Source organism: Rhea pennata, chromosome 5, assembly GCF_028389875.1.
Source record: "Rhea pennata isolate bPtePen1 chromosome 5, bPtePen1.pri, whole genome shotgun sequence".
In the NCBI taxonomy this organism is placed as follows: domain Eukaryota; kingdom Metazoa; phylum Chordata; class Aves; order Rheiformes; family Rheidae; genus Rhea; species Rhea pennata.
Window position 1 is genome coordinate 17722562 of NC_084667.1, and position 27703 is coordinate 17750264.

At 46.5% G+C, this 27703-nt stretch overlaps 1 protein-coding gene across 1 annotated transcript; it reads left to right on the top strand.

The window, feature by feature from the left end:
• The first annotated feature begins 224 nt into the window (after window positions 1–224).
• CRY2 (cryptochrome circadian regulator 2) lies at window positions 225–22067 on the top strand. Its single transcript, XM_062576395.1, has 12 exons — window positions 225–433; window positions 2512–2620; window positions 6522–6664; window positions 12994–13178; window positions 14605–14693; window positions 15734–15874; window positions 16392–16703; window positions 17784–17935; window positions 18086–18288; window positions 18784–18870; window positions 19387–19528; window positions 20013–22067. The coding sequence occupies exons 1-11, from the start codon at window positions 225–227 to the stop codon at window positions 19524–19526; spliced, it is 1770 nt and encodes a 589-aa protein (XP_062432379.1). The 3' UTR covers window positions 19527–19528; window positions 20013–22067.
• Window positions 22068–27703: the final 5636 nt, after the last annotated feature.

The following is a 27703-nucleotide window of genomic DNA, read 5'->3' on the forward strand; positions in this document are numbered from 1 at the left end:
CGAGCGGGGGCTGCGGCCCGGCCTGGGGGCCGAGCAGCGCCGCGCTGCCGCGCCGCGCCCGCTGGGGGGCGGCAGAGCGCGCGGGGGGGGGGGCGGGGCCCCTTTACGCGCCGGCCCCGCCCTCCGCCGCGTCCTTCCCGTGGCGGCGGCGCTGCCGCTCCCGCGAGCCGCGCGCACGCGGCGCCCCGCGGCGGCAGCCAATGAGCGCGGCGGCGGCGGCAGCGATGGCGGCGCCGGCCGCGGCCCCGGCGCTCCCGGCCCCGGCGCCGCCGCGCGGCCCGTGCCGCTCCGTGCACTGGTTCCGCCGCGGGCTGCGCCTCCACGATAACCCGGCGCTGCAGGCGGCGCTGCGGGACGCCGTGGCCGTGCGCTGCATCTATATCCTGGACCCCTGGTTCGCCGCCTCCTCCGCCGTGGGCATCAACCGCTGGCGGTGAGCGGGCCGGGGCCTGTCGCGACGCGGGGGGAGGCGGAGTACTGGGGGGGTGTGCGGAGGGGGGGAGGCGGAGGGGTACCGGCGTCCGGTACCGGGGGAGCGTGCGGGGGGGGGGAGGCGGAGTACCGGCGTCCGGTACCAGGGGAGCGTGCGGGGGCGGCGGGGTACCGGCGTCCGGTACCGGGGGGGGGGAGGCGGCGGGGTACCGGCGTCCGGTCCCGGGGAGCGTGCGGGGGAGGCGCTCGCCGCCCTTCTCCGGGGCCGCCCGCGGCGCCGCGCAGACGAGCGCGGACGGGCCTGGGGGCTGCGGCGCCGCCGCTGCCGTGCGGCTCCTTGCCCTTCCCCGGGGCCGGCGCGGCGCCCGCGCCCTCCAGGCCGTTCGAGAGCGGCTCCCGCGGGCTGGCGAAGAAGTTGTCAACGACCAGAGGTTTTCCCCGTGCGGGTGCCCGGGCTGCCGGCGGTGGTGTTGCCGCGTAACGCCCTGGAAGCCTGGAGCGGGCTTTCCGCAAAACAGGCTTTTTCGTACAGACGGCAGCAGGCAGAAACGCCCTTCGCGCGCTGCTGTCCTTGCTAGCTCTGGCCCCGCGTAGGGGGACGGAAACTGTGCGTGAAAGGGTTGGTTGAGACCTGATCTGCTTAATCCTTGCTTCCCTCCCACCACAATGTTGGGGAAAACCAGGTAGTGGTCTTACTTATGTTGCAGTCCTGAAATGTGCAAACGTGTATATATATATGTATGTTTCTTGGAGGTGTGTTCTCTTTGCAAATAACAGCAGAAACTTGCACCCCTGGCTGTTAGGCAAAAATGTCCTACATTATATTTACTGGAGGTTCTGCTGTTTCTCAGGGGATCCTTAGCTTTGTTTTGCTAACTTTTTCCCTGTAATTATTGGTATTCAGAGTTTTGCACTCCAAAGGCAAGTGTTTGTGTTAAGTTTAACTTCCAGAAGTTTATCATGTGGAAAATTTTCTTATCGCTTAACTGCACAGCATATAGGTGAGCCAAATAATAGCAACACTTGCTTTATTTCCGGAGCACCCTGGAGAGCAAGCTGGTATTGCAATTCAACAGATGTATACTGAGCAGGAGGTAGGGGAGTGGTTTGTTCTCATGATCCAGACCTGGTTCTGGATCGTCTCTAGTGTGCTGCTTGGCATGTCTTTCTTTGAAACCTTAGTCCCTTTCTCGTTCAAGATGTGCAGAGGGAGCTTTTTCTGTCGTAAAGCTTGCAATTCATATTATGAGCAATGCAGCTGAACAGAGGAAGTACCCAGGTTGCAAGACAATTGTAGTTTAGCTTTCCTCTTGACTTTGTGTGGTCTTGAGTTGATACTGCAGATACTCGTGTCTTACAGGTCGGGCTGCAGAGCGGGCATGTGGGGAGAGGGAAAAGCTGCAGGGTCCATTAGGAAGGGTTCTAGCTTGCAAGCACTGGTGCATACCCCTGCAGAGGTTAAAGTTTAGCTGAGACTGGCATTGTTCACGGTTTTAGACAAAACAAAGAAGTCAAGTTATAACGTAGATGGGGTTACATTGTTGTATGGCTGTGAAAGCAAAGATGATGTGCTTGAAGTAGTACAGCATAGTGTGAGACGTATCGTTAATAAAGTACTTAAATGCTTTTTGACAGCTTTGGGGTGGGAGGGAGTAGATAAATATCTTAGCGTGCTCTCATCTGCATGATGTAAGATAAATTGCAGTTCTGTTTGCAGCTGTTCTAAGTATGGCTGTCATGTGGAGAGAGCAGCTGACAGGGGAGTATCAGCTCTAAGTGGAAAACATAGGAAGGATAGGGATTGCAAGAAGAAAATCCTGGAGAGCACTCTCATTTGGCTAAGCAGAACATGCATGTGAATGGCTGGGGACTGCTTGGTGCTGCAAAGTCTTAACAGTTAGTAGACAGACCAGGGGTGAATAAGAACTCTTATTTTCTACATTTCTTGTCCTTTAGCTTTTGTTTGGAGAAATGATCAACGGTGCAGGCTAATTGGATTTCCATGTAAATCCTCCTGATTTGTCTTTTAGCTGTAACTGGTCTGATTGACATGAGCTGCTCTTGTTTTTTTCTCTGCAGATTTCTACTCCAGTCCCTGGAAGACCTGGATAGCAGTTTAAGAAAACTTGGCTCCCGCTTGTTTGTGGTACGAGGGCAGCCAACAGATGTCTTCCCAAGACTCTTTAAAGTAAGAGAATAAACTAATTTTTTGGAGCATTGTCAAGCAAAACTAATGCCCTACTGTAAATGGTATTCTTGTTTTCACTCTCTAATGTGTAGTTGTTGGAGGTCTTCTGGCTTCTCTTTAACTTCACTACTATTCATACCAGCCAGCTTAGGAGCCAGATACGCTCTTCCACTCAGATTTCCACAGAAATTTAGTAGTAGGAAGTAACCTACCACCAGAATGCTTGTGCTTTGCTTTAGGGACAGTGGCCTTCACCTTGTTTCTGCAGGTCAGGTTTCACTAGGTTGCACTGTAATCCACTGATTCCCTTGTATTGAGAGTTTCTCTGTACTGGAAATTTTCTGTTTGCTGCTTCTACTAGAGAACACTGGAAGATCTATACACCTTTACAGATACCTGAGAAAGCATATTGATCTACATCTGAGCTGCAAATAAGGCTTTGTGTTTTATAATTTGAAAATTCAGAAGCTTTTATGTTAACCGCCTCCATCCTTTCCTGCTTCCATTCAAGACCTACAGGTTTTTGTTGCTATTTTGTTTTATTTTGTTGTTTTTTTTGGTTAGCTCAATAGCAGAACGTGGCATGGGTCTAAGCATCTTGAAGATGTACTATTTAACACTGTGGAATATGCAGTGACCTCAGGGCCAAAGATGGATTAGTGGGATATATTTCTGAAGTGATATATCAATGCTGCAGATAGGGAGAGAGAGAGGGCTGGCAAGATGATCTTCTTGAATATCAAGATTCCTGAAGCAGTAAAAGTCTCTGACTCATTCCTCTCTGTCCTGTTCTCAGATTATATTAATTGCTGTCTTTGAAGCCTTCTGACAGCCACTTTGCTAGAGTTACAAATCTAAATGAAGAGAACATGGTTCCCAATGCTCTTATGAGTTGGATTTGTTGCAAAGACTGTACCTTATCTTATGTTTGGTAGAAATAGTGTCCCCAAAGCCTGTTGTAGACCAGCTTCTGGGAGGGAGAGGTATACTTGGATCTGTATCTATATGCTCCTGCAGTATATGGTCACAATACAATCCTCTCTAGAGGGAGATGGTACTAGGAAGCGAACTGGATGATGCAACTCAGAAGGTGCAACACTCTCTAATTTGGTTCCTGCATGTTAGCACAGGACACAAATAACCTACCTGCTGCCCTTAGCCATTCTACAATCTGGGTTATTTTTATCTTTTGATCTGTAAGTAAGTTCTGGCTATTTATGGTCCATGCCCTTTCCTTATTTTTGTTCAAGGACTAGATATTCACATGATAATTAAAAGTCTGCTGGAGAAAAATACTCATACTTTTCAAAGAACAGAAAGTAGATAGCAGAGCCTGAATTTTGGAGAGATGATTGTGGAGACAGCCAGACCTACTTCTCACTGTGGACTGTTTTTCCTAGGCAGGTGTTGATGGATATCTTAGAAGTGCTGTAACAGAGCTGAGGAGCATGTTCCTCATGCTACTACAGGGAGAACGTATGGCTTGAATGTGAATTCAGGCTCCCACAGAGCTGCCGCGCTGAAAAGTGAATGCTGGGCAAATGAAAAAGAGAGCTCTGTGATCATACTTAAAATTTATTGGGCCTGTTCTTGGACAAGCCTTACACATAGCTGGGGTGGCCATAATCACAACAAAGGTAAATGCCTATGGAGAACTTTGTAAACAGTGCAGGACAGCAGAACAGGACATTGTTCCTTTTTCATTTTGTAATTAGAGTAATAGAGCAAAAAGGCATTTACAAAATAATTGTTGCCCTGTTCTTTGGAGTAAGATAAATGCCACTTACTGTGGTTCCACCAAAGAGTATCCACTGTCTTATATCTGAGGAGTTTAGTTTTACTTTCTGCTTAAATCTCTAGACAATTGTAGAGTTAAAGGTAAAGAGTAACATGGATTTGGGTAGGAGAAAAGTTTGAGTGTTGAGTCTTATCCGAAATGGCATGCCTCATGGCTATAATGCACTGCAGGCAGCTCCCTCAGATAGGCAGCTCTTGGAGCAGTATGCAAACAGCCCTGGTGCTCGCACTTTGCTGTCCTCTGTTGTGGAGAGGAGAGTTATGCGGGATGTGGTAAGGCAACAATCTTGTCTAATCTAATTTCTGGTCTTGCTGCCAGTAGCAGAGGTATGTTGCTGATACAGTGTCTGGAAATGCATTGTATGCATGGATCCAGTGAAGATGACAGATAAAGTGTACACATTACCTCTCTGTTACCATTGCAGTGTGCACTAGTGTAGCATATACAATGCTGTGCTTTAAAAAACTGGGTGAAATCTGCAGCAAACTACCTGAATTTGACATTCTTATCCTGAAAAAATCACCATTGGCCTTAAATGTATTTTTTCATTCGCTTCTCTCCACGCAGTAATACATGTTCTTCAAGACCAAACGTATCTCTTCTATGCATTCTAGCTGGTACTACCATTCTTTTAAAGGAAAAGATTAACATGAATCTGTTAAATCACATTTTAGTAGGAGAGAAGAGCAGGCCCTGGATCATGTTTGCATTACTCTTGCTCTGACTTAAGGATTCTGTCATGTTCTTGCTTTGGAAAAGGAGTAGAGAACATCTCAGAAACATACATTCAGTGGTACATAATTGTTTTCATTTTCTCTCCTTCCCTATAGTAACTGTAATATTGAATCTGAAAGAGTTTAGAAAGGAGAGGAGGCTTGTACAGTTGTTTTCTGCATCTGAATTCCTTCCCTGTCTTTGGCATTCTTTTTTAAATGGGCTGCAATGAACTAATTGCATCTGTTCTTTGTATGGTATTTGTGTTTCTGATGCCTCTCAGGTCTGGTTCTGAGATGGAGGATACTGTCCTGTACATACAGAGGTGACCTACACTGTTTCATTTGGAGAGTATGTTTCATATCTTAGTTGTGTGAGGGATTTTTTTTCTTTTTTTTTTTCTTTTTTTTTCTTTTAACATGTCTGTAGATTATTTTTTTTTTTTGGCTGTGTTTGACGAAATGTTTGCTAAACAAATCTGTGGGCTGCAGCTCTGTTTGACAGATGTCTCAGGAGGGTCGCTGTGGAAACCATTAAACCTCCTCTTATAGGATTCATTTTCTGAGGAAAACTAGGCCATAGACTTTGAGAGCAAATTGTGCTCTAGAAAAGCCTCCAAGAGGCTGAAAGCTATTTCATAAGGCCTGTTCCATGTAATCTGTAAAGGACCTATTAAAGGTGTCAAGGCACAAAATAGGTTCATAGCTTGACTAGAGTGAAAGAAATCCCTACCTTTGGGAAGTTAATCATTTAAATCAGAACCATAGCATTCTCCTCTCCTACTCTGAGAAGAAAGGTCCACTTATCCTTCGAGCTATCCAAGCTATCTTTTGTTCTGCGTTTCACACTGCCGTGTTTCTTGCTGTTAGGGTTGAGTATTGGTCCTCTATTATGTGACAGCTGTAAAGAGCCATTGGGGGGAGAAGATTAGAGATTACTCTTTTTATTTGATGATAGTCTCCACATAAAAATGTTTTTTTAGAAGAACTTGTATTGAAAGATTTCTCAGAAATGCTTTCTCTGCAAATGCTAGAACAGGATGGTAAATTTACTTTCAGACAACGTGGGTAACAAAACAAGATGCTTTTAAGGCTTAGTGGCTGAGCTGTGACCTGAGAGGAAGGTTTATGGAGGCGAACTAAAACCTTCTCCTGTGTGTTTTTAAACCTAACTTACAGGAGTTTGTGTAGCAGATGTGGTGTTTGCTAGAGCTGCTAAAGTTGTTGATTCATCAGTTATCTTGACTCCAAGCTGCTGTTCCTCACAGGAACTGTCTGAGCTCCCAGGATTTAGTATCAGCCAGAAGGTTTATTTGCTTTCCTCTTTAGCAATTGTACCCCTTGGAGAGCGTCTTGGATTTGACAACTGTGTGTGTTGTGCTTCTTGCAGGAATGGGGAGTTACCCGTCTCACCTTTGAATACGACTCGGAGCCGTTTGGAAAGGAGAGAGATGCAGCTATTGTCAAACTGGCCAAGGAGGCTGGAGTGGAGGTGGTGATAGAAAACTCGCACACGCTGTACGACCTGGACAGGTATGGAGCGAGCAAGGGCACAGGTGCTGCCCAGGCTAGGCCGGGATTGTCACGTCTGGGACGGTTTCAGCCTCCTCAGCTGCACTGAGAGCTATGTGTTGCTCACTCTCATCCCCTGTGAGCCTGGATGGTGTCGAAAAGATTATGCTGCGCACTCGCGCTTTTGATTAGAGCGCGTCAAAGTGGTGACAGTGACGTGAATGTAGGGAAGGGTGTTGCTTCAAGTTAATTAAACTCTATACTTCAGTCATTTAAGTAGCTCAGTTGTGTCCTATTGATTGCTGTGCTTGAGCTTGTTCTCACTGCACAGACTGCTTTTTTTCCACTTCAGTATAATACAAATAGTGGAGCTGTTGTCTCAAACAGGTTATGAAGGCGGATTTTGTTTTTAATTGATGGATGCGTCAGGACAGCTGTAATAAATAGAACAAGATTGACTGCGGCAAATTTACCTTTTCCTGAAACTTGTATGCCTTGTCTTTGTTGGGTGTTTGCTGTGCTGGAGCCTTGCCTTTATTTTGAAACTCTTAAAAAAAAAAAAAAACTATAATACTAAGATATGTGCAACTTCAGCCGTGTTTCAGTACTACTCTTACAGGTTGCTTTCTTCCTTCACCCCCGCTTTTGGCTGATTTGTGCCAAGAATGTTAAAAGCCTCTTTCCTCCTGTAAGTCTGTTGTATCTATAATGTCCTGTGGGAAGGAGCTTTGCAGTTTAGCGCATACTATGTGGGAATGTTTGGGGTGAGAGGTATTCTTCTTGAACCTGTCTCTTGAGTACACGCTACTCTCATTTTTGCATTAGAGGAGATCACAAACACTTATTTTTTCCTTGCCTTTTCAATGCTCCTCATCCTTGTGTCATGTTTGTCTCTTCCAGGCTGAAAAGTCATGGTCTAAGTTTTGCAGGTAGAATCTGTTGCATACCTTTGTGACCTTTTTATATACTTTTTTTCACCTCTGTTCTCCATTTCAAGAAATAACTGTAGCTGGCATTCAGGATGTATGAGCACAATGGATTTATATAGTGCTGTAATGTTTTCTGTCTTCTCCTATTAATTGTTAGCATTCTGTTTTCTTTTCTTTTTTTTTTTTTTTATTAGCACTGCTGAACACTAAACTGATTCAGGGCTTCCTTCCTGAATAGCCATAGCTAGTTGAGAGCCCATTAATATATAAGTGAATTTAAGATCACAAAGCAATGCGCATGGAGAGACATTACCAACACAGAAAATTGTGTTATTTTTCTCAGCTAGTCACATGGTGTGTGGGGTAGTTCTTCAGTTGCCTTTCATTTTCATCTATCCCAACTAGCTTACTATGTAAGTAAACTTCATCACCTTGCTGCTCGTTGACCCTTTCCCCGTAACTTAGGAATAATTTCAAGCAGTGCAGGTCCTAACTCAGCTCTGTGTGGCTTTTTAAATCTGGAGTCATACTTGCTATTTTCTAGTAGTATTTGGATAGTTTTAAGGAAAGTGTTAAATGTAGCAGTAGTAGTTTGGTCACTTCTTCATGTCCATTGATAGTCCTTTGTAAATACTCTCTGGTCCTGGCAAGCTCTTACTGTTCAAGCATAGCTTCATTCTGTTGATATCCCAGTCTGTGACATTCCCTGAGGTATTTCCTTGAAGAGATTCAGGGTGCCAACCTCCTTGAATACCTCCCTAGTAAATACAGGTGCAAAAAAAGAAAGCGTGCTGTTTTTCTGCTGTGATATTGCAGTGTCTGCTTCTTTTATGCTTTTGTCACCTCTTGGCCCTGTAGGTATCCTACAGTGTTTGAAAAGAGACTTTGCAGCACTTAGGCTTTTTTGGTTGTTGTTTGTTTCTCAAGCCTTCATTTGGGCTGAGAAGTGCCCCCTGCACACTTCAGCTTTCTGAATGATTCTGCCTTCTAATGTCCTCACTGCTGCTGTTCTTTAACTGCTTTGACTTTTGTGATTTTTTTTCCTAAAATCTTGGAGTGTGACATTTACCCAATCTGTGTGGAGGTAGTTGGAGTCTCCAGTTACTATGGTGTTTCCTGGTTCTTGGCCTCTCTGAGTTCTCTCGGTGGGTGGTATATTTCTAATACTGTATTTGTCCTGAAAATTTGTCAGACCAAGTATATTGCCCTACAGGCTTACTATCCAGTCTTTAACTCAAGACATGTGTCATCCCTATGCCCAACCTACTTTTTCCTATATAATTTGTAACCCGGTGTTGGTATCTTGCTTCTCATCTTCCTTTAACCAATTCTCCAATGAGACTGTCAGGCCTAGTTTTAAACAAATAGTTTGATATTTCACTTCTACCTATGTGATTCCAGTAGTCTGTCTGTCTCTCCGCCAGCAGTGTGTCCCTGCTACCATCAGCAGCAGCTTCTTTTTGACATTTACAAAGAGCCTATTCATTTAACTTGTACATTTGGCCACTTTTATGCCCTGTAGGAAGGTTGCAATGTGTTTCTCTTTGGCACTGCTGACACAGCTGTGTGATGATCAGTTTCTCCCCCTCCCCTGTCCCAAAACAGGGAAAGGGCTGTAGAAAAAATAAGCATCAGTATTGGAAAATACTCCTAAAAATTTTCAAGAATTCACAGTCAAGATTAGCAATGTTCAGATTCTAGAAGTCAGACAGAAAAGATAATCTTGTAGGTATCAGCTTAGCCTGCTCAAAGCCTTTACTTAACAGTTATTCTGCCTGACAGCTTCCAGGTGACAACTTGTTTTGTCTCTTCTCTGGATCGCCTGATTTCCCTTCCTTAGAATCTAAATGCTCTATAGTCTTCTTGCTGGTGGTCAACGTCGTGGTTTCTGTAATCCTGGGCAGCCTGGGTCATTCTGGACCGAGCAGTTTGGAGCACAAGAAGGAGCATTGTGAGCTTGGTTTTGTAATATACATCAAGAGCTGTTTTGCCACCAGACATTCTAGCATACGGTTGAAATTATAATTAAATGCCTTTTAATGGGAGCATGTACTGACTTAAAGGAACGAAGCCCTGGGGAAGTTTGCATGCCTTGGTGTTTTTGTGATGGATAGTTAGTTACCTTATACCACAAACTTTGTTTGTTTTCCATCTAAAAAGCTTCTGACTTCTATCTGTTGAATCATACTACTGTTGTCTGTCTTGCATGGTGATTTAGCATCAGGTGTTTTCTCCCTGCACTGGTACTTAGCAGGTGATCAAGGCACCCATCTTTCACATGCTTGTATGTGTGTGATTCTGTGGGAGTGGAATAGTTTGTCCTTTGTCCAGTGTCTGTTGTATGGCATATCTGTAGGTTATCCTCCGTCTCCACTGTGAATCTGAAGAAAAGCTGCTTGTCTTAGGTGTGCACAGCCCTACACGAGCTCTCTGGAGAAAGGATTTAGATCAGAACAATTGCATAAGCTGACAAAGGTTAATGAAATAGTATATGTGAATTGGTAGTCTGGTACGTTGTGAAACAGCCTACTTCCCGAGTGTTGGCAGCCAGCTCTTCTGCACAGGAAGAAGCGGATGGGAGCACATTCGGTCCCTTGACAAATGGGGCCCTGTTATTTACGAGCTAGGTGAGGTGTCATGTTTCTGAGGAAAGCAGCTTTCTCCAGACTGGTAGCTATCCCACTGGGCCACTGCCACGGAGGCTTGAGTCAGAAGCTGGTGCCTGTGGGAGTGTGCATTTGAAATCTGCAGATGCTGTGGCTGTCCTGGATGACTGCAGTATAATGTGTAACCCTAGCAGTGCCAGAACCATGTTTAGTCAGGTTTTGGTTGCTCTCCTTCTTGAGGTAAAATGTTATTTTGTGATAATCAGAAACATCTGGGCACTGTCAAATAATACAGATCTGGCACTGTCAGATATACTGGTTCTGGTAGTCTTAGAGCACCCCAATTTTACATGTGCTCAGTGATACCAGAAAGGTTATGTAGTATATGATGAATAAAGCAGCTCTACTCTTCTGTGTTATTCTTCAGTTTTCTTTGAGCAGAACTGCCACATGTGTAGTCTGTGAATTGTGCTGCGAAAGATAGAATGAAATAGGGCATTAAATCCTGGGGAAGGTCCTGTTGTTGCTTTGTGGCCCCGTCTGCCGTGGAGGTCAGTCCTGTGAGACTACTGCTTGGGTTAGAAGGAAGCTAGGAAGAGACTTGTGCCTATGGGGCTCTGGCTTCTTCTGCATCACCTTGCACAAAGGTCTAAACAGTTCATAATACCTGATGATATTTGATATGTATTTTCACAACACCATTGTAAAAATTTTGTTGCATGATGCCAGTGTCAAGTGTTGTAAAACGTGCAAGTTGTCCTAGTTCCATCTCTTGGGAAGAATTGTGTCCCATACCCCATAACTGGCTCTTTAGGAGTTCGGGAGAGGTAGTATGTTATTTCAATCGTGTTTAAATTCTTGAGGATGCTGAATGAGAACAGTGGCCTCCATCTGCAAGTCACAGTGATTTAGTCCGAGTTGCTGTCTGTTTGCAAAAGCTTTAGCTGTGAATTTCAGACGTGATATAATAGTGTGTATCTTGGAGTGAGGTGCAGCACAAGCAGAGCTGTGGAAGAGGACTGAAAAAAAGAGGTAGTGTTAAAGCAGCAGCTCCTGCTGTGCCAGAGATCTCAGGGCAAACACTGGGCAGCTTTCTCACGTTTTCATCTCTGGATACTGAACTTCTCTGAAAACACGCAAGCCTATCCCAAATGCTTGCTGTAACTGAGAAGGCCTCATTTTCCTTCCAGCAGCAGTTGTGATCTTTCAGCAGTCCTTATGAACTTACGGTCTTGTTTGAGGTTCCAGCATTCAGAGCAGACAGCAGGGAAGTTTTGGTGGGTAGTATTCATGAGAGTTCATGGTCTCTTAGCATCCATGGTATAGTACATCAGAAATAGCTAACCAAAAAACATGTCTGTGAAAGTGTAGGAGATGCTCTCTGATGTGAAGAAACAGGACAGAACGTGTTGCCTATAGAAGTCCCCTCAGTACCTTTGCTTGGAAGAGTGAAAGAGGATGCTGAGCTACACAGTGATCATGCTTAGAGTCTTACAATAAACTTACTGTTCTCTGCACACCCTGATGACCCTCTTTACTATGCTTATTAATTTCTTTTTCTCCAAATACCTACAGCTTATTACATAAAAAAATTAAAGGAAAATGCAGGAGGCTTCATTTGAAATCTCTTTAATCTTTGCAACTGTGCTGCCACTTTTAAAGGCTTCCCTTTTCTCTGCTCACAGTGTGTAGGTGGCCTGGGCTTCTGGTTCACGCATGGCCTAGATGGAAGCAGCAGCAGCAGGGACGTGCAGAGCAGGGCACAGCTTCCCACTTTGCTGTTGCTATGTTGAGCAGGGAAGCTAGGTCACTTTAGAGCACACGTGAGGAATGGCTCGGGGAAGGCCGTGGGTTGGCATGTCGCTCCTCCTCGCTACACGTGCAGTTATTGGGGGAAGGGGAGGCACATGGCGTCTGCCGAAACACTCGGCTTTAAGCCCAGCCCCTTGCATAAGCCGTTGACTAATGGGTGGAGAAGGCTGCTCTGCTGCAGCTCGTGTGTGAGCTGTGAGGTTGGCTGCCTCAACTTTATGTAATGCTGGCGATCCGTGTGCTGTCTGCTTTGCTCTTAACTCCTTCCCCTCCCTGCAGGAGCTCAGGTTAAAAATATCATGGGAAAACCTACCTTGGCCAGGAGGTTTCTCTGAGGCCTTTGTGTTCAGTGTCCCAAGGAAGATAAGACTGTGTGGTCCTAGCAGACTGTGGATACTTAGTGATACAGAGGAGAGGGGAACTGTGACTGTCTTGCTACCTTTTCCCTGGTGTGATCTGACAGGTCTGCTTGTGACCTTACAGGGTTGGGGAGAAAGGGGGATTTCTCTAAGCACAAGAAGAGAGAGGAATGACGCAAACTAGGATTTGTCTCATCCGAGATTGGTAGAAAAGGGATCAGAATACCATGAGACTTCTTGTGTTGGGAGAGGAGGAAGTAAGGACAGAGACAGGTTAGGATATCTCAAGGGGTAGGGAAGAACGGATACAGATGTAGGTCTGGGATTTGTCATCTTGGCGAGACATGGAGCAATCAGATTGAGGTTTCATACGCAGGATTGATATGAAGAGCTCTGGGAGAGACATGATGCAAAGCCTGATTCAGCTGTGGTTGTTTTCTTGTGTTTTCTATGGAGATGGATTTTTTTTTTTTTTGGCATTTTCTTAAATATCCCCTTGAGGGATGCATCAGGAGGAGCCTAGATATGTACAGGATTTCCGTACTGAAAGTGAAAGGCTATTCTGAGCTGAGGTAGCAGGATGCAGTTTTGCTGTTATTTCCTTTTCTCTTATGTGGGTAAATGTCTTTTTATTTTGTCTCCAGAATAATTGAGCTGAATGGCCACAGACCACCCCTCACCTACAAGCGCTTCCAGGCCATCATTAGCCGTATGGAGCTCCCAAAGAAGCCGGTGAGCAGCATAATAAGCCAGCAGATGGAAACTTGTAAAGTGGACATACAGGAGAACCATGATGATGTATATGGAGTCCCATCCCTGGAGGAGCTGGGTATGTGTTTAGGGTGAAGGCAAGGGTTAACTGCCAGCTGAAACGGGCTCCACTGAAACGTGTTTCTGATGGCTGGCGTGCACCCAGGACAACTCCAGTGTGTCATCTGACCTGGGTTGCCCCTAGCTGTGGAAGCAGCATTTGATTGTTAGAGAGCGCTGGAGTCTGTGAAAACAGACCACTTCCCCTTGCGTTACAGTCATACAGGGAGCAGCATCCCCTTTAGCATTGCTCTGAAATGTTCTGCATCTGTCCTAGTGTTCTCTCTGCTGCTCTGAACATGTAACCACTGTTACCAGTGTCTCCTGTCCACACCAGCTGCTTCCTTCTTATTACCATCTCTGGCAGGTTGTGTAATAGACCTGAAGAGGTGAGCTAACCATGTGGCAGGTTCAGATCACTTAACTCGCTTGTTTCCAAGCAATGACAATTTGGGAGCTTAATAAACAAAAGATAGTACTGAAACCCCTTTCATCCATCCTGCTATGTCTTTTGATTCTTGGGAAGTTGGGGTTTGTTTCCTCCTTCCTAGATGTGGGTTTTGGGGGAGTTTTGGGGATTTTTTTTGTTTTTCTTGGAGAAGGCAGGATGAATAGAATGGTGTAGTGTAAAGAATCTGAGGCCTGTATCAAGGATCTGAATTGAAATGCAAGGAAATTAAGGGTTACTGTAGAATATTGTCTGCATGCATGTGATGCTGGAGGCTTGACGCCAGTTTCCTAGGAGTATCAACTTGGCACCTTGAAGCACAATTTAAACAGTCATGGAAAGGAGGGCTTCACAACAGGAGTACCCTGAAGGCTGCAGTCCTTGGCAGATCATCTTTCCTTATTGTCTGACCTAATGCAAGACTGTGTGCAGCTTTACAGTGCTCTGCTTGCCACCGGGGGAGGCTCTGCTATGAGCCTAGAACAGTGCAGGGAACCTGCCTTGTTGCTTCACCTGTTGCCTTGGTTCTGGAAACTAATGAAATATAGCTCTACAGCACTAATCCAACACCTTTCCCAGCACCGTGTCAGGAGCCTCAGCAGGTTTTCTGCTGAGCTGCTGGTAGCTGTGGCAGGGTATTTTGTAAGCCGGACCTGTGGGGCACGTGTTCCCTCTACCAGCCATTCTGGCCCTTGGAGCAGAGCCCTGTGGGTAACACTAATTCACAAGGGTGCCAGTGTGTGAGCAATAGAGGAAGCCCCCCAAAGGCTTCCTGAAGCATTGCAGGGACAGGTTCTTGTACTGTGGCGTAGTAAACAGGCTTTCCCCGTGCTCCAAATGATTTGCCTGCTGTAGGACTAGAGCAGCAAGTAAGCCATGTTAGGCAGCTCAACTAAATACTACAGTATTCAGCGTGTCTTGCTGTTACTCATGCTTAATTACATCTGTTCATTTTGTCTAGAATTGACTTCAGATCATACCAATTTCTTTCCCTCAGGTTTCCCCACAGATGGCCTTGCCCCTGCAGTTTGGCAAGGAGGGGAGACAGAAGCCTTGGCACGACTGGATAAACATTTGGAAAGAAAGGTAATCCATATTATTCAAGTGGGTGTTTCTGCAAGCAGTAGCCCTCAGTGAAAAATGTTGAGCATTGGCCATTGCACTCTTTTCTTTGTTTTTATAGCAGCAATTGCAGCCTTCACCTGTAGCAGGGGAATCTGATACTGATGCAGTACTCCTGACCTTTGGTTGTATGTAGAGCAGAGAACTCCACTTCTGGGCAACACCAACCCAGAGAAACAGAGTTGTGTATTAATTATACTGTTGTGAGAAGCACATAGGACTCTTTCCTTGCTATTTCTCCTTTCATTTCCCTTGGAATGCAAATTTGGAGAATCTCCTACAAAGTTATTCAGTCTGTGCTACATACCATCTCCTCTTGTCTATGTGAGGTATTAGGAGGGGTATGCACTCATAAAGAATGCCTTCCCATTGTATGTCTGTCTTATTTTGCCTCACTAATTGGTATTCCTTTGGCTCCTTGCTGAAATACTCAGATCCCTTCTATGATCCTTGTGCTTTTCATCATAGTGTGCATGAGGCAAACAATATTGAAGTAATGACTTGTGTCTCAGGTGGAGAGATGTGGCTCAGTTTTAAACCATTCATGTCTCTCTAATGCCAGATGGCTTGATGACAGGTATAGAACTCAAAGTATATATTCTGATGTTAAAGAAAGAATAAACCTTCAACTTGCACAACAAACAGCTCTGAACTTCCTCAGATTATCTTATTCCACACACTAAAAAGACAGGCATACTTGGACGTAAAAAATTGCATTAGCAGGTGTCCCTAGGAGATTTCAAGGTTATTAGCTGAGACATGCAATGCAAATTTAGTCCTTTTCTGGACCAGAATGACTAACTAGCTCAAATCCTTGTGGAGCAAGTGTTTTGTATTCCTTGAGTTGGGTTGTGGGGGTTGGAATTGCCCACTGGAGATGTTCAGTAGTGGCAGGAACTGAATAGAAGAGACCTGAGTGACCTCATCATCTTCAAAGAGGCGTGTTCATAGCAGGGTCTAAAAGGTTTTGTTTTCTTTGCCTCATTTCTCCTGAATGTGTCTAGGCATGGGTTGCAAATTATGAAAGACCAAGGATGAATGCCAATTCATTGCTGGCCAGCCCTACAGGACTGAGTCCCTACCTGCGTTTTGGCTGTTTGTCCTGCCGCTTATTTTACTATCGTCTCTGGGAGCTGTATAAGAAGGTAAGACAAAAGGAAATCCAGAGGTGTTCATCTGGAGAGTGGGCTGGTTTTGAGCATAGCAGGATTTTGGCTCCCAGAGAGTGAGCCAGAACAGCTGCAGAAGTTGCTCTTGCCTGCTCTGTGTCTGACCCTTGAGCAAAGCTTGCTGCTGCTACAGAAGACACTATGGGGTGATAAAAAGTGATTGTCCTGTATGTAGTTGAGCAGACTGTCAATCTGATGATCCTGTTCTTCAGCCTGGACTCCTAAGTCATCAGCTATGTAGAGCTTTTTATTGTTAGTTGTTATTGGTGGTTCAAATTGTTTTTGTTGTACTGAGTGAACTAAAACTCATGAGCTAACTTTACCAGCTGGAGTTTCTGGTGAGGTATGAACTAAAATTGAACTCCTTTCTGACAGCTGCCAGTAACTAACTGAGTTGGTGGGAATCATGTGTGTGAATGTATAGATGGCTTACAGTTCAGCTTGATGAAGCCAGTCTTCCCCTCTCTGAATATCCTTGTTTCCTCCTCCACAGGTGAAGCGCAACAGCACACCCCCGCTCTCTCTGTATGGACAGCTCCTTTGGCGGGAGTTTTTTTACACAGCAGCCACCAACAACCCTAAGTTTGATCGCATGGAGGGGAACCCTATCTGCATCCAGATCCCCTGGGACAGGAATCCTGAAGCCTTGGCAAAGTGGGCAGAGGGCAAGACAGGCTTCCCTTGGATTGATGCAATCATGACCCAACTGAGACAAGAAGGGTGGATCCACCATCTGGCCAGGCACGCTGTGGCCTGCTTCCTGACAAGGGGCGACCTCTGGATCAGCTGGGAGTCAGGAGTCAGGGTGAGTCTGGCATTTCCAGAGGCTTGCAGGAGACCATAAGGAAAACAAAGTCTCTTTGGCACTCCCTGCAAGGATAGGAATACAGGTGTGACTTTCACTTGGCAAGCAGAAGTTGCGTGGAAGAAGATTTGCTAGTGGGCTCTTGGCCTGCCAGCAGCCTGACTTCTTGCTGCCTTCTGCAGTGAGGGCTCTGAAAGTAAAGAAAGTTTCAGGTAACCCCTAAGAAAAAGTTAGTGGGACCCACTTGTAAATATGGGCTGGAATTTGGGGGACTCTCTTATTTTTTCATGTAAAAGTGCTGTCAGTCCATCTGTTTTCTTTGCAAGTTCCATGGCTCTTTATAACTGGACCTTTTTCCTCATTCTATAATCCGTCACCGTGCTAGTCAGGGAAGGCTCTGTGACTGAAATCTGAGTCTAGAGTCCCTCAAGGAAAAAGGTAAAAGATACGCCTTTTGGGACATTTGAGGGGTCAGACAGCTCAAAGCTATTGGGTATACATAAAACCTATGCCCCCCCCCAAAAAAAAAAAAAAAAAAAAAAAGCAGAGGCCTCTTCTTACAAAGTTGAAAGTGTATCTTAGAATCGGACGTTAAAAGCACAGCTTCCACACATGGATGCGAGTATACCTCTGAAACCTGGCTGCTCCTGAAGATATGGTTAGTGAGCTTTGGAACCCTTAGAGAGGCTTTTTCTTCTTGTTTGGTCTTTGTTCTTCTATGCAGCATCTGTTAGCTTTCCAGGGTCAGTGCTTTGCACTTCTTAGGTCTCCCAGGTTAGCATCAATACTCAGGGATTGCTGTAACACTAAGCAGTGATTTAGTCTGTAGCTCCATGAGACATTAGCCAGCATTTTATCAGTGCGAGCAGACAGTGCCTCCCTATGTGAAAATGTCAGGAAGTGAAAAATATTGACCAGCTGGCTGGCTTCTGCCAGCAGATCACCTCTTTGTTGCTCTCCTGCTTCCTAGGAGCTTCCTCAGACAGCTGGATGTCTGCCATCTGAATAGCTTCTTGATTCCTCCTTCTCCAGACAGGAGTTTGTGGCTGCTCTCACTGCCTCTTCTTCCAATTGCTGCAGGTATTTGACGAGCTGTTGCTGGATGCAGATTTCAGTGTAAATGCAGGCAGCTGGATGTGGCTTTCGTGCAGTGCATTCTTCCAGCAGTTCTTCCACTGTTACTGCCCTGTGGGCTTTGGACGTCGCACAGACCCCAGTGGTGACTACGTTAAGTAAGTAATGTGACTGGAGCTTCCTTCTTGCTTGATCTCCAAGCTGAAGTTGTTCAGTAGCTGGCAGGTGCATGGAACTTCCTGTGCACTGTGAACCCTGCCTTGCTGCTTTTTAACTGATGTCTGCGCATTGTTTTACTTGCGCCATAGGCGATATCTGCCCAAACTAAAGGGGTTTCCTTCACGATATATCTACGAACCCTGGAATGCCCCAGAGTCTGTGCAGAAGGCAGCCAAGTGCATCATTGGGGTGGACTACCCTAAACCCATGGTGAACCATGCAGAGACCAGCCGGCTGAACATTGAACGCATGAAGCAGATCTACCAGCAGCTGTCACGCTATAGGGGACTGTGTAAGTATCAACATCTGTAACAAGAGACAAGATGCTGGGAGGAGGGCCATAATGTAAAATACACAGTGCTTGTGTCCCTGGCCACTCCTTGCAAGAGGAAGGAGTCCATATTGAAAGCTGTTCTGAGTCTGTGTTTCCAGGGAGAGCCTACAATGAGCTCTTAGACAGCTCAAAGTGGGATTTGGTTAGTCTTTTGGGAGCTGGGGATGACATAAGGTCCTGTTTAATCCCTGTGCCACGAATGGTCCATTCCTCACTTTGGAAAAAGTAAGCAGAGCATCCTAAATGAACATGCTGCTAGATCATGGTGCCTGTGGCCAGCACTGGCTGAGCAGAGCTTTGAACTCATCCTAGTCTTTGGGAATATGGATGTACTGATTGTATACTGATAGTGTTGATGATCACTGTTTCAATGTGAAGGGCTTTTATTCTCTCCTCCTACCCTTGACAAGTTTCTTGTTTCTCAACTGTGATCCTCTTGCTTTCCTTCTCTAGGCTTATTGGCATCAGTCCCTTGTGTGGAAGATCTCAGTGGCCAAGTTGCCGATCCAGCTTTAGGGCAGAGCAGCAGTACGAGTACAGGTGAGTTGGAGCTATTTGTGTTCTTCTGAGATAGTTTCATAGGGATTTAGAGGCTCTAGGCAGCAGAGTAAAATTCTCTTCTAATGAGAAGAGGATGTGTAGCTAGGAGAACAGATCATATTCACCTTACTTTAGGCTTTGTTCAGAACTCTGCAGTGAGCCTTCATTCCTAAAAGAGCTGCAGAATAGGAATTCACTGAAATGAATCTTTAATGGCCTGTTTAGGATCCTACACAGCCACTTAATGGAGCAGTGTGGATTACTGTAGATTTGATTAGATATAATTAAGTTGTTCTTCAGTGAAGTAGAACATCTTTGGGTTTGTTCTGGGGGTCTTAGTCATCCTACTTTTAATGAAATTTGTCAAAAGTGAATGCTTAAGGAGGCTGTGACATCTCCCTGTGCTTGTACAACACGATTTGCCCCAGTGCAGTGGCACGTTAGAAACCCAGGGTGTACCTGTGAGATGATCTACAGCTGGAGGAAATGGTTGCAATGACTTTTCTTCCTATACAGTGATGAGACTACCACAATCTGACCAGGCTTCTCCAAAGCGCAAGCATGAGGGAGCAGAAGAGCTGTGCACTGAGGAACTGTACAAACGAGCCAAAGTAGGAGGTCTCCCTAATCCAGAGATCCCTGGCAAGAGCTTGTGACTGTGAGTAGTGCTAGGCGTGGTCTGGTTCAAACCATCTTGTTTTGACAGTTAGCAAGGGCCAATCTTAATTGCTCCCTGAACAAAATTTACTTGCTTGAGGAAGGCATGGATCCTGACTGTAATTTCATAGCTCTGTGATTTGCCAGTGACTGCTTTCTGGTTGTTCTGAATTTGCTTGATAAGCTCTTTATCCCATACTACAGCAGAGAGTAATACTTTATTGCTAGAGCAATTACAGAGCAGAATTATTCTTGAATTTGTTCCTGAAAGCTTTCTGCCTCTTCGATAGAATGGGGTTGCAGCTGGGTTTGCCCCTGTGGTGAGGGTACAGGGTAGAGGAGGGGAGCTGGCAGGTGGGTGCTGTTCCTAATCATCTGCCTGAAATGCTTGATAGCAGCAGGGAAGGAGCTGGCCAGTGTTCTGCCAGTTCCCTTTTCACTCTGAGGGGGGAATTGAGGCAAACTCTCTCTTCTTTTTCCTGCAGCCAATGACAAGCAGCTCACAAGTGAAGAGCAAGTGCTGAAGAGATGACAAGAAGAGTAGGGGTTGTTGCCACAGAGGGACTGGAACTTGAGATCCGCAACGGAAAACCTGGGGTGTCTCATGTAAATGTGTAATACCAATAACTGCCACAAAAGGGCACCATATTGCTTGTGCTTGGGGATGTTTGGCTTTCTGGCCTCCAAAGAGCCAGATGTCTCTCTTCAGCCAAGCTCAAAATCTGCCTGCGTGTAAGGGGGCAAGAGCTTTCTACCAGTTTGTTCACTTCTAGGTGTATCTTTCTTTTCTGACAATGGATCAGTGCATGTGACTTTATGCATTGATAGGGAGCTGCATCTCAGAAGTAGTGAATGTCCATTCTCAGTACTACTAGACAGTGAGGTGGGCCATGGTTAACTTAGATTATATTAACTAGATTATAGTAGGAGTTGAGAAGGAAGCTGATAGAACATCAAGAGTAGTGCCAATCTACAAGAAAACAGGAAAATCTCAGTGTTTGTTAAGCTAGGCCGACAGAGATATAAATGCTTTCTGAATACATGAAGGTGGTATACGTGTGGGATGGAAAAGAAATGAAGGGCAATTGTAGCAAACGAACAAAGTGATATGAACGGTCTTTGCACTTGAAAGGCACTTAACTTTGCAGTGGTGAGATTTCTCTACAAGGAAGTTGAGCCGTAGTGCCGTTGCCTGGAACAAGAAGCTTGAGAGTAGTTTGATACCTGGGGAAAAAGACTCAGAGAGGGAGGATTATTTGGAGAATAAAACCGTGACTTGATATTGTTAAAGCGGTCTCCAAGAAACTTGCTGCTCCAAATAGCAGAGGGAGCTACACTTGGCAGAGGGAACAGTCCTGGTATTGGGAGTCTACTGCATTTCCTTCTCTGAGCAATAGCTCTTTTAAATGGAGTTACCAGTGTCTGGTGTGTAGCCTGTGGAGTGCCTAATACTGCTGGAGGATGAGTTACACAGCAGCTTCTTGAAGTGAGTCTTCCTTGGGCTCTGTCCATTGTCTGTTCTGTGTGGATGTTTACTCCCTCCTGTATTAGCATCTGTGTGTTGAGTTTGTAAACAGTATAATCCCAAAATCTCATCCTCTGTGCACCGCTCCTTCCTGTTCATGCTCACATCCATGCTTTATAGTGTAGAAGGACAGCTGTATAGCTTTTCAAGCTCTTAACCGTATATTCCTTGGCCTTGTCCTGCTACAGGATGTCATTTCAGCACAGTGCTGGCAGAGTGACTGTACTCACCTTCCAATCTGGGAGGGCAATGGAGAGCAGTCCTGTAAAAGAGCCTCTGTTTCAGCACTATTTCAAGTAGTTAATCCCATGCAATGGACTGCTGTTGGCAGTTTTTATTTGCTATCCAAAATTCTTCATCCCCGTCTGGCACAGATAGAGTGTGGCTATGTGTAAGCTTTCTCAGCTAATGGTTTGAGGAGCACAGGATTTGTCTCTCATTCTGATTGGGATAGCTGAATTCAGTTTTGGAGCCCATCTTTGAACCCAGAACGCTGGGGTTACAAACAGGAAACCAACTCAAATATATCTGAGAGGCTTATAAAGGGGTGGAGGAAGTGGAGGAGTTGAACTGTGTCCAAGAATTAATTTATTAAATAGCTGAACAACCTTTTCTTCCCGCTAATCTCCCTAGGGCATTGGCCCTAGATTCCCTTTCCTAGGGAAATCCATTGACCAGAGTGTCTGAGTAAACAAGAGTCACTTTTCCTGACTTCACTTTTCTTCTAAGCTGTTATTCATAGAGTCTCCCTGGTGAATAATGCAGTAATCAGCATCGCTTGGGTTTTGTCTCCTTCAGACTGAATCTGGACCTTACTCCCACTGTCTGAGGACAGAAAGGTATAAGGGAAAGGAGAGACCCCCCCTGTCTTCTGCTGCAGAGGGAAGACATGCACTTTGTACTCTTAGATTACAGAAACTTGATTTCTGACATTTGGAAAGTTTCATGCTTAGGCAATGGTCTGTAAATATGACATTAGTTTTTTTATATATATATATAAATGTCTTTAACCCTTTCTGCTGTGGTCCAATTTACTTTATTTGTAAGTAGTGTGTTAGAGCTGAATCCATCAGGGTGAAGGGCCAAGGGGAAAGGAGACAGAAGTGATCTCCTAGAAGGCTTGGTGGGAAAGGGGGAATCCCATTTGCAAGTTTTCTCTCAGCTCCTGTAGTGTGGATGGTAGCTGGAACAGCCACAGTTCAGGTGGTAGAGCTGAAAAGGGCACACAGAAACACACAAAGAACAATTCAAGATGTGGAGTAATTTCCATACAGAAACTTATTAGTAGGTTGGGATTAATCCATTCTGTTATCTTTTCCCCTTTGAAATGATAAAGATGTGTGACACTGAGTGACAAAGAAGTGGAATGGGGAATGATTATTCACTGTTCTCTGTAGTGTTTAGGTTTGGGGGTATTAATTTAAACTACCAGATGGCAGGCTCAAAACAGATGAGTATAGCATGTCTGCAGTTTCCTCAACAAGGAGTTTTTTGTGCAGGCTCTCAATACGTTATGGGTACAAACAGTTTTCCTGGATTCAAAAGGCCTGACAAGTTCATGGGGAAAGAAAAAAACATTAGTAGTTGTTAACAAAAATATTATCTTTGTTTCAGGAAGGAGCAGAGGATTGGTGGAGGCTGAGATATACAAAGGGTGCATCATCAAATGCATGCCCCTTAGGTTTATGATGTTTTCTGAGATAACAGTTATTCTCTGTGGCTAAGGGATATGGGACTGGAAGGTTATCTGGTCTGTACTGGTACAGGCATCTCCAAAGAGTGCATACAAGGGTGAGGAGAAAACTCTTGAGTGGGAGGAGAAAACAGCTTATTTTTGATGCTGAAAGGGTAGTGGCTTTTAGGACTCCCTCGCAGAGGATGTTCCATGGAGACCCAAGACTCCTCCTCACTGAGAGGGTCAGCACTGGAGCAGAGAAGTGTGACAGAGCTGTGAACATTGATATAAATGAGTCTTCTGTTTTCTCTTGCGACTCTTCAACTAAGCCCTGAACTGATACTAAATACACCATGTCAAGCAGCCTAGGAACTACCTAGGACACAGTTGAAGTGATTGTCTGTTTTTTGCATTATGCTGTTCTCCTCAGTGCTCTTTTGTAGACCTGGTTACTGAAACTTTTTATCTTTGGAGAATGACATGAGGTAGGTTATTTTTCACAGAATCACAGAATGATTGAGGTTGGAAGGGACCTCTGGAGATCATCTAGTCCAACCCCCCTGCTCAAGCAGGGTCACCTAGAGCATGTTAGACAGGCTTGCATCCAGGCAGGCCTTGAAGATCTCTAGAGAAGGAGACTCCACAGCCTCTCTGGGCAACCTGGTCCAGGGCTCCGTCACTCTCACAGGGAAGAAATTCCCCCTCACGGTCAGACGGAACTTTCTGTGGTTCAATTTCTGCCCCTTGCCTCTTCTCCTGTCGCATGGGACAACTGAAAAGAGTTTGTCCCCGTCCCCTTGACACCCTCCCTTCAGGTACTTATACACGTGGATAAGATTCCACCCCCCCCCTCAGTCTTCTCTTCCCCAGGCTAAACAGGCCCAGCTCTCGCAGCCCTTCCTCATAGGGCAGGTGCTCCAGCCCTCTGATCATCTTTGTAGTCCTACACTGGACTCTCTCCAGTAGCTCCATGTCTCTCTTGGACTGGGGAGCCCAGAACTAGACACAGTACTCGAGACGAGGCCTCCCCAGGGCTGAGCAGAGGGGCAGGGTCACCTCCCTCGACCTGAAATGCAAGTGACTGCACAGTTCCTCTTTCAGATTTGGCAATGGGGCTGATCTAGAACAGAAGTGCTAGACCCCCAGTCCTTAGCAATGTTCAGCTAGTACCAGTCTGAACACCAGCTACGCAGTTATTACAAACAATCTAGACAATGACAAGATGCAATTCTAAAACATTTTTGCATCTATAAGCGTTTAAAATTCAGAGGCTAATTGGCTGGGAATGTTTGAGAGTGAAAAGACTTTTTGAAGATGCAGATTAGGTTGTTTCAAAGAGGCATTGGTGATGAAAGGACAAGACTTGTCTATGAGGAGTGCAATGCATACAAAACACCAGTTAACTAAGTGGGGCTATGGGCAAGGTTTATGCTAGTGCTGAATTGTTCTCCACTGTCTCCAGCAAGGGCCTCATAGGTTTGAGGAAATATATTTCAATCTTAAAGTGTCACGTAAATGACAAAACCATTTTGAAAGCTCTGCAGCCTGTGCCTTGGAAGATAAAAGAGCCAATACGACAAACTCAGTACAAAACCTGCTAGAGGGCTGGTAACATAACTTGGACTTGCAGAGGTCAGTTCAGAGACTGTGGCTTGGATGTCTAGTAGAGGGTGTGTGCGTGCTCCAAGTGTTGGTGGTTGTGGAAATTCTCTTCCCTTGTCTCACTTCCCTACAAAGAAATAGCTGGGAGTATGTACACATGTGCCACACGCTCCTCTCTGGGGCAGGGGGGGATCTGGAGCACTGAGAAGGATGACTAAAGGAAAGAGCAGGCTGCTAATTTGGTACAATAACTACATGAAGGGACAGAGGGAATACCTTGTATTAGACCAGGTGTTTTATCTAAGGGAGAGAAGCAGACAACCCTCTCAGCACATAACTGTTTCTCAGGCAAGAGAACAAGTGTTCTGAACTGAACCTGGTGGTTCAGACAGTTTGGAACAAAAGACATTAGATTCTTTGTGGGCAAACAGGCATAGGCTAGGGCAGAAGTATAGATCCTCTAATTTGCAGGACATGTACACACATGTATTGCTGGGAGCATGGAGAGGTTATGCAGGGTCTACAAAAAATCAGGATAACTAAAACGCCTGTTTCGATCAAGTCTCCAATTCTGCACGTTGCAGGTCTATCAAACTGTTTTACTTGGTGTCCAAGTGTTAGGTGTGACCTAACAGTCTTCCTTGGGGGACAGTTCTTGGGGGGGTTGTTTAGGCTTTTATTTTACTCCACTTATAGTGAACCTACACTGAGCTCATTCTCACATTCCCACGCCTTGGCCAGCCAGTGCATTCCCACTGCAGATAAAGCAGCCTGCCTGGCTCCTCCGGGCAGCTGGGTGGGGTTTCCCCAGTGCAGAGGATCTGCTGACAGCTAACAGGTCACAACATCAGCAGCATCCAGAGAAGTGAGGTTGGGTACTGACAGGCATTAGAGGGGCATCCAAGGCCAAAGCAAAAGGTTATTAATAACTTTGCTATTCCAGATCATACCCAGCTGCAAACATGCTGCATGCTTTTCCACAGCAGTATAGGCCGCAGTGGAAAAATCAGGGCTGGGCACAGCTGTCTGACCTCAGGGCCCAGGGATTCCTTAAGGAGGATTGTTGCAATCCATTTCCTGTCCTGGGGCCTTCAATAAGGCATGTAGCTTTGGCCCAGAGGCCCTGCAGCCCTCTTTCTCTGCTGACAGCTGAAGCAGAAACTGCAGTCATGGTCCTTTATTGAGAGCATGATGCACTGAGGCAGAGTCATCCCTGGGAGAAGATAATCCCCCCCAAAGGAGAGTCACTGGGAGAGTGGACCACTTTACCACAGCATGAGATTTTCTACTGGGAGAGGGCTTGTCCTGAGGTGAGGGTGGTGCTGCTGAGCATGTAGCTGGGAATAAGCACCCTCTGAAGCCCCTGCCTTGATTGCCAGGGATGCACAGAGCTGTAAGGCAGGGTCGCTTGCTCTCTCCTCCAGCTACTGTGGCAGACCTGAGGAGCTGATACTCTGCAGGTCCAGCTAAAGGAGCAGGGCTGTAGCGCTCTTCAGATGTCCCACCAGCCGGACCAGCTAGTGACAAGCCACTAGAGGTCCTGCGTAGCTTGGAAGCTAGATGTAGTCTCTGCTGTGCTGCTATCCCTGCTAGTCCGGAAGGAAGCTATGCTTCCCAGCACGTGCATCTTGCTGCTTTCACCACAGGCAGTGGGCTCTACTCTGCACTATGAGGAGATGGACGTGAACAGCACTGGTGCAGCTAGGAGGGCTAAAATGGGTCTACTGCTAGCCTGGCCTCAGGTCTGGACTGAGTCGAGGGCTCAGTGTGCTTCCCAAAGAGAAGTGAGATGCATTTGTGATGATCTGCTTGCAGGAGGAGGAGAAAGCAACCTTACTCACTCGCCAAGACAGAAGGCCAACCCCACTGCCACGCTGCAGATGAATGGGATCTGGGGCTTGTACGGTAAGATGGAATAGTGTCAAAGGCAATGAGTCTCCTAGGTCCTGGATGTAAGACAGCTTGATCTATGCATCCACATTGTGAAGGGTACAAGTAGCAACCCTCTGGAGGCTGCCCCGAGGGTGCCTGTGACTGCTGAGCTCGTCGTTACGTGCCTGACTCCATGCTGGCCCCGGAATAACATCTCTCGAGTTTGGCAGAAGATCAAGACTCCCAAGTGAGAGCAGGGCTCTGTGCCTTGGAGGGCTCCGTTTGCTCTTCTCTGGAGGAGCAGCTGATATCCTGGGTCTTTGCCAAGAAATTAATACTGTTGTCTCAAAGACAGTTAGCTCTGTGGCTTGAGAAACAGTGATGGGATCTGCTCTGTCATTAAAATTCGAACTGCTGAAGCAACACAGCCCACCCCTCCAGGACTGTCACGGGCATGTGCGTATGGTAACTGGGAACGCAGTGGGCATGAAGGGAATATTAAAAGTTCACCTCTTCATTTGTAATAGCAGCCTTGGGGTCTAAAAACACTGGTGTCCACTTCTGTATGCAGTACAGCTTACACAGTTTTATGCTACAGTCTGCAAAGCAGGGGAAGGAAAGACGTGAAAGAAACCTGCTGCTCAGGCTGCTGAAGAAAAGTAGCAGGGGTAACACTCCATCAAGATGAGACAGGTTTGGCTCCCCTGAGCCGCAGCTGGATGCAAGCGTAGGTCTCTGCTCTGCGGAGACAGCTGGGCCCTTTAGAGGCATTTTTTCCCTTGCGCGTGTGAAATGTGTGAAATCTGCCTTTTAAGCCCCCCCTTGCAGGGCTTACACCCCTCAGAGGCTTCAGGAGGACGGGGAGGGTATAGCAGACGGGGTTCGCGGTGGGGTGACCTGTTGTCAGCCACGCAGGCGGTGCAAACCTGTGCTGAAGGTGGCAAAGCACAGCCTGATTTTAGCGGTCTGCTACTCACCTGGTCTGCAGGCGTGCTCCTGCCATGGAGGAGAGGGGAGGCTGGCGCGCCCTGCGGGGGCCCTAATTTGAGAGAAGGGCCTGTGCGACAACCTGGCACCAGGCTGCACCCTGCTTGAGGTACTGCCACCCCCAGGACAGGCCCTGGGGTAGATGTGGGTGGCAGGACTGCCCTAGCCTTTGCAAGCGGCCCTGGGTGTGGGGCCAGCCAGGGCCGAGGCGTCCGTGGGGCCTGTCCTCCCCCCGCTCTCGTCCCCGCCCCCCGGCCGCCCCACTGCGCCGGGCCCCGGGGCACCACCAGCTGTGGGCACATCTGCCCCGCAGGCAGGGCCGGCCTTTCCCGCGGCGCCGCCTCCAGCTGCGGCACATCTGTCCTGCGGCTGCCGCCGGGGGCCGCGGGCAGCAGCCCCCTGCGCCCCCCCCCCCGTCGGCAGGTGCGTCCCTCCCCCCAGCAGCCCCCTCCCCTCCTCCCTCCCTCCCTCCCTCCCTCCCTGCCTGCCTCCGCCTGCATGGAGACAGCCACAGA

Bases quoted from the DNA above. Each gene is read 5' to 3' on its own strand.
- CRY2 (XM_062576395.1), top strand. From the start codon at position 225: ATGGCGGCGCCGGCCGCGGCCCCGGCGCTCCCGGCCCCGGCGCCGCCG. The intron at 17,936-18,085 runs GTAAGTAATGTG...CTTGCGCCATAG, and splicing joins CCCAGTGGTGACTACGTTAA to GCGATATCTGCCCAAACTAA. The intron at 18,871-19,386 runs GTGAGTTGGAGC...CTTCCTATACAG, and splicing joins GAGCAGCAGTACGAGTACAG to TGATGAGACTACCACAATCT.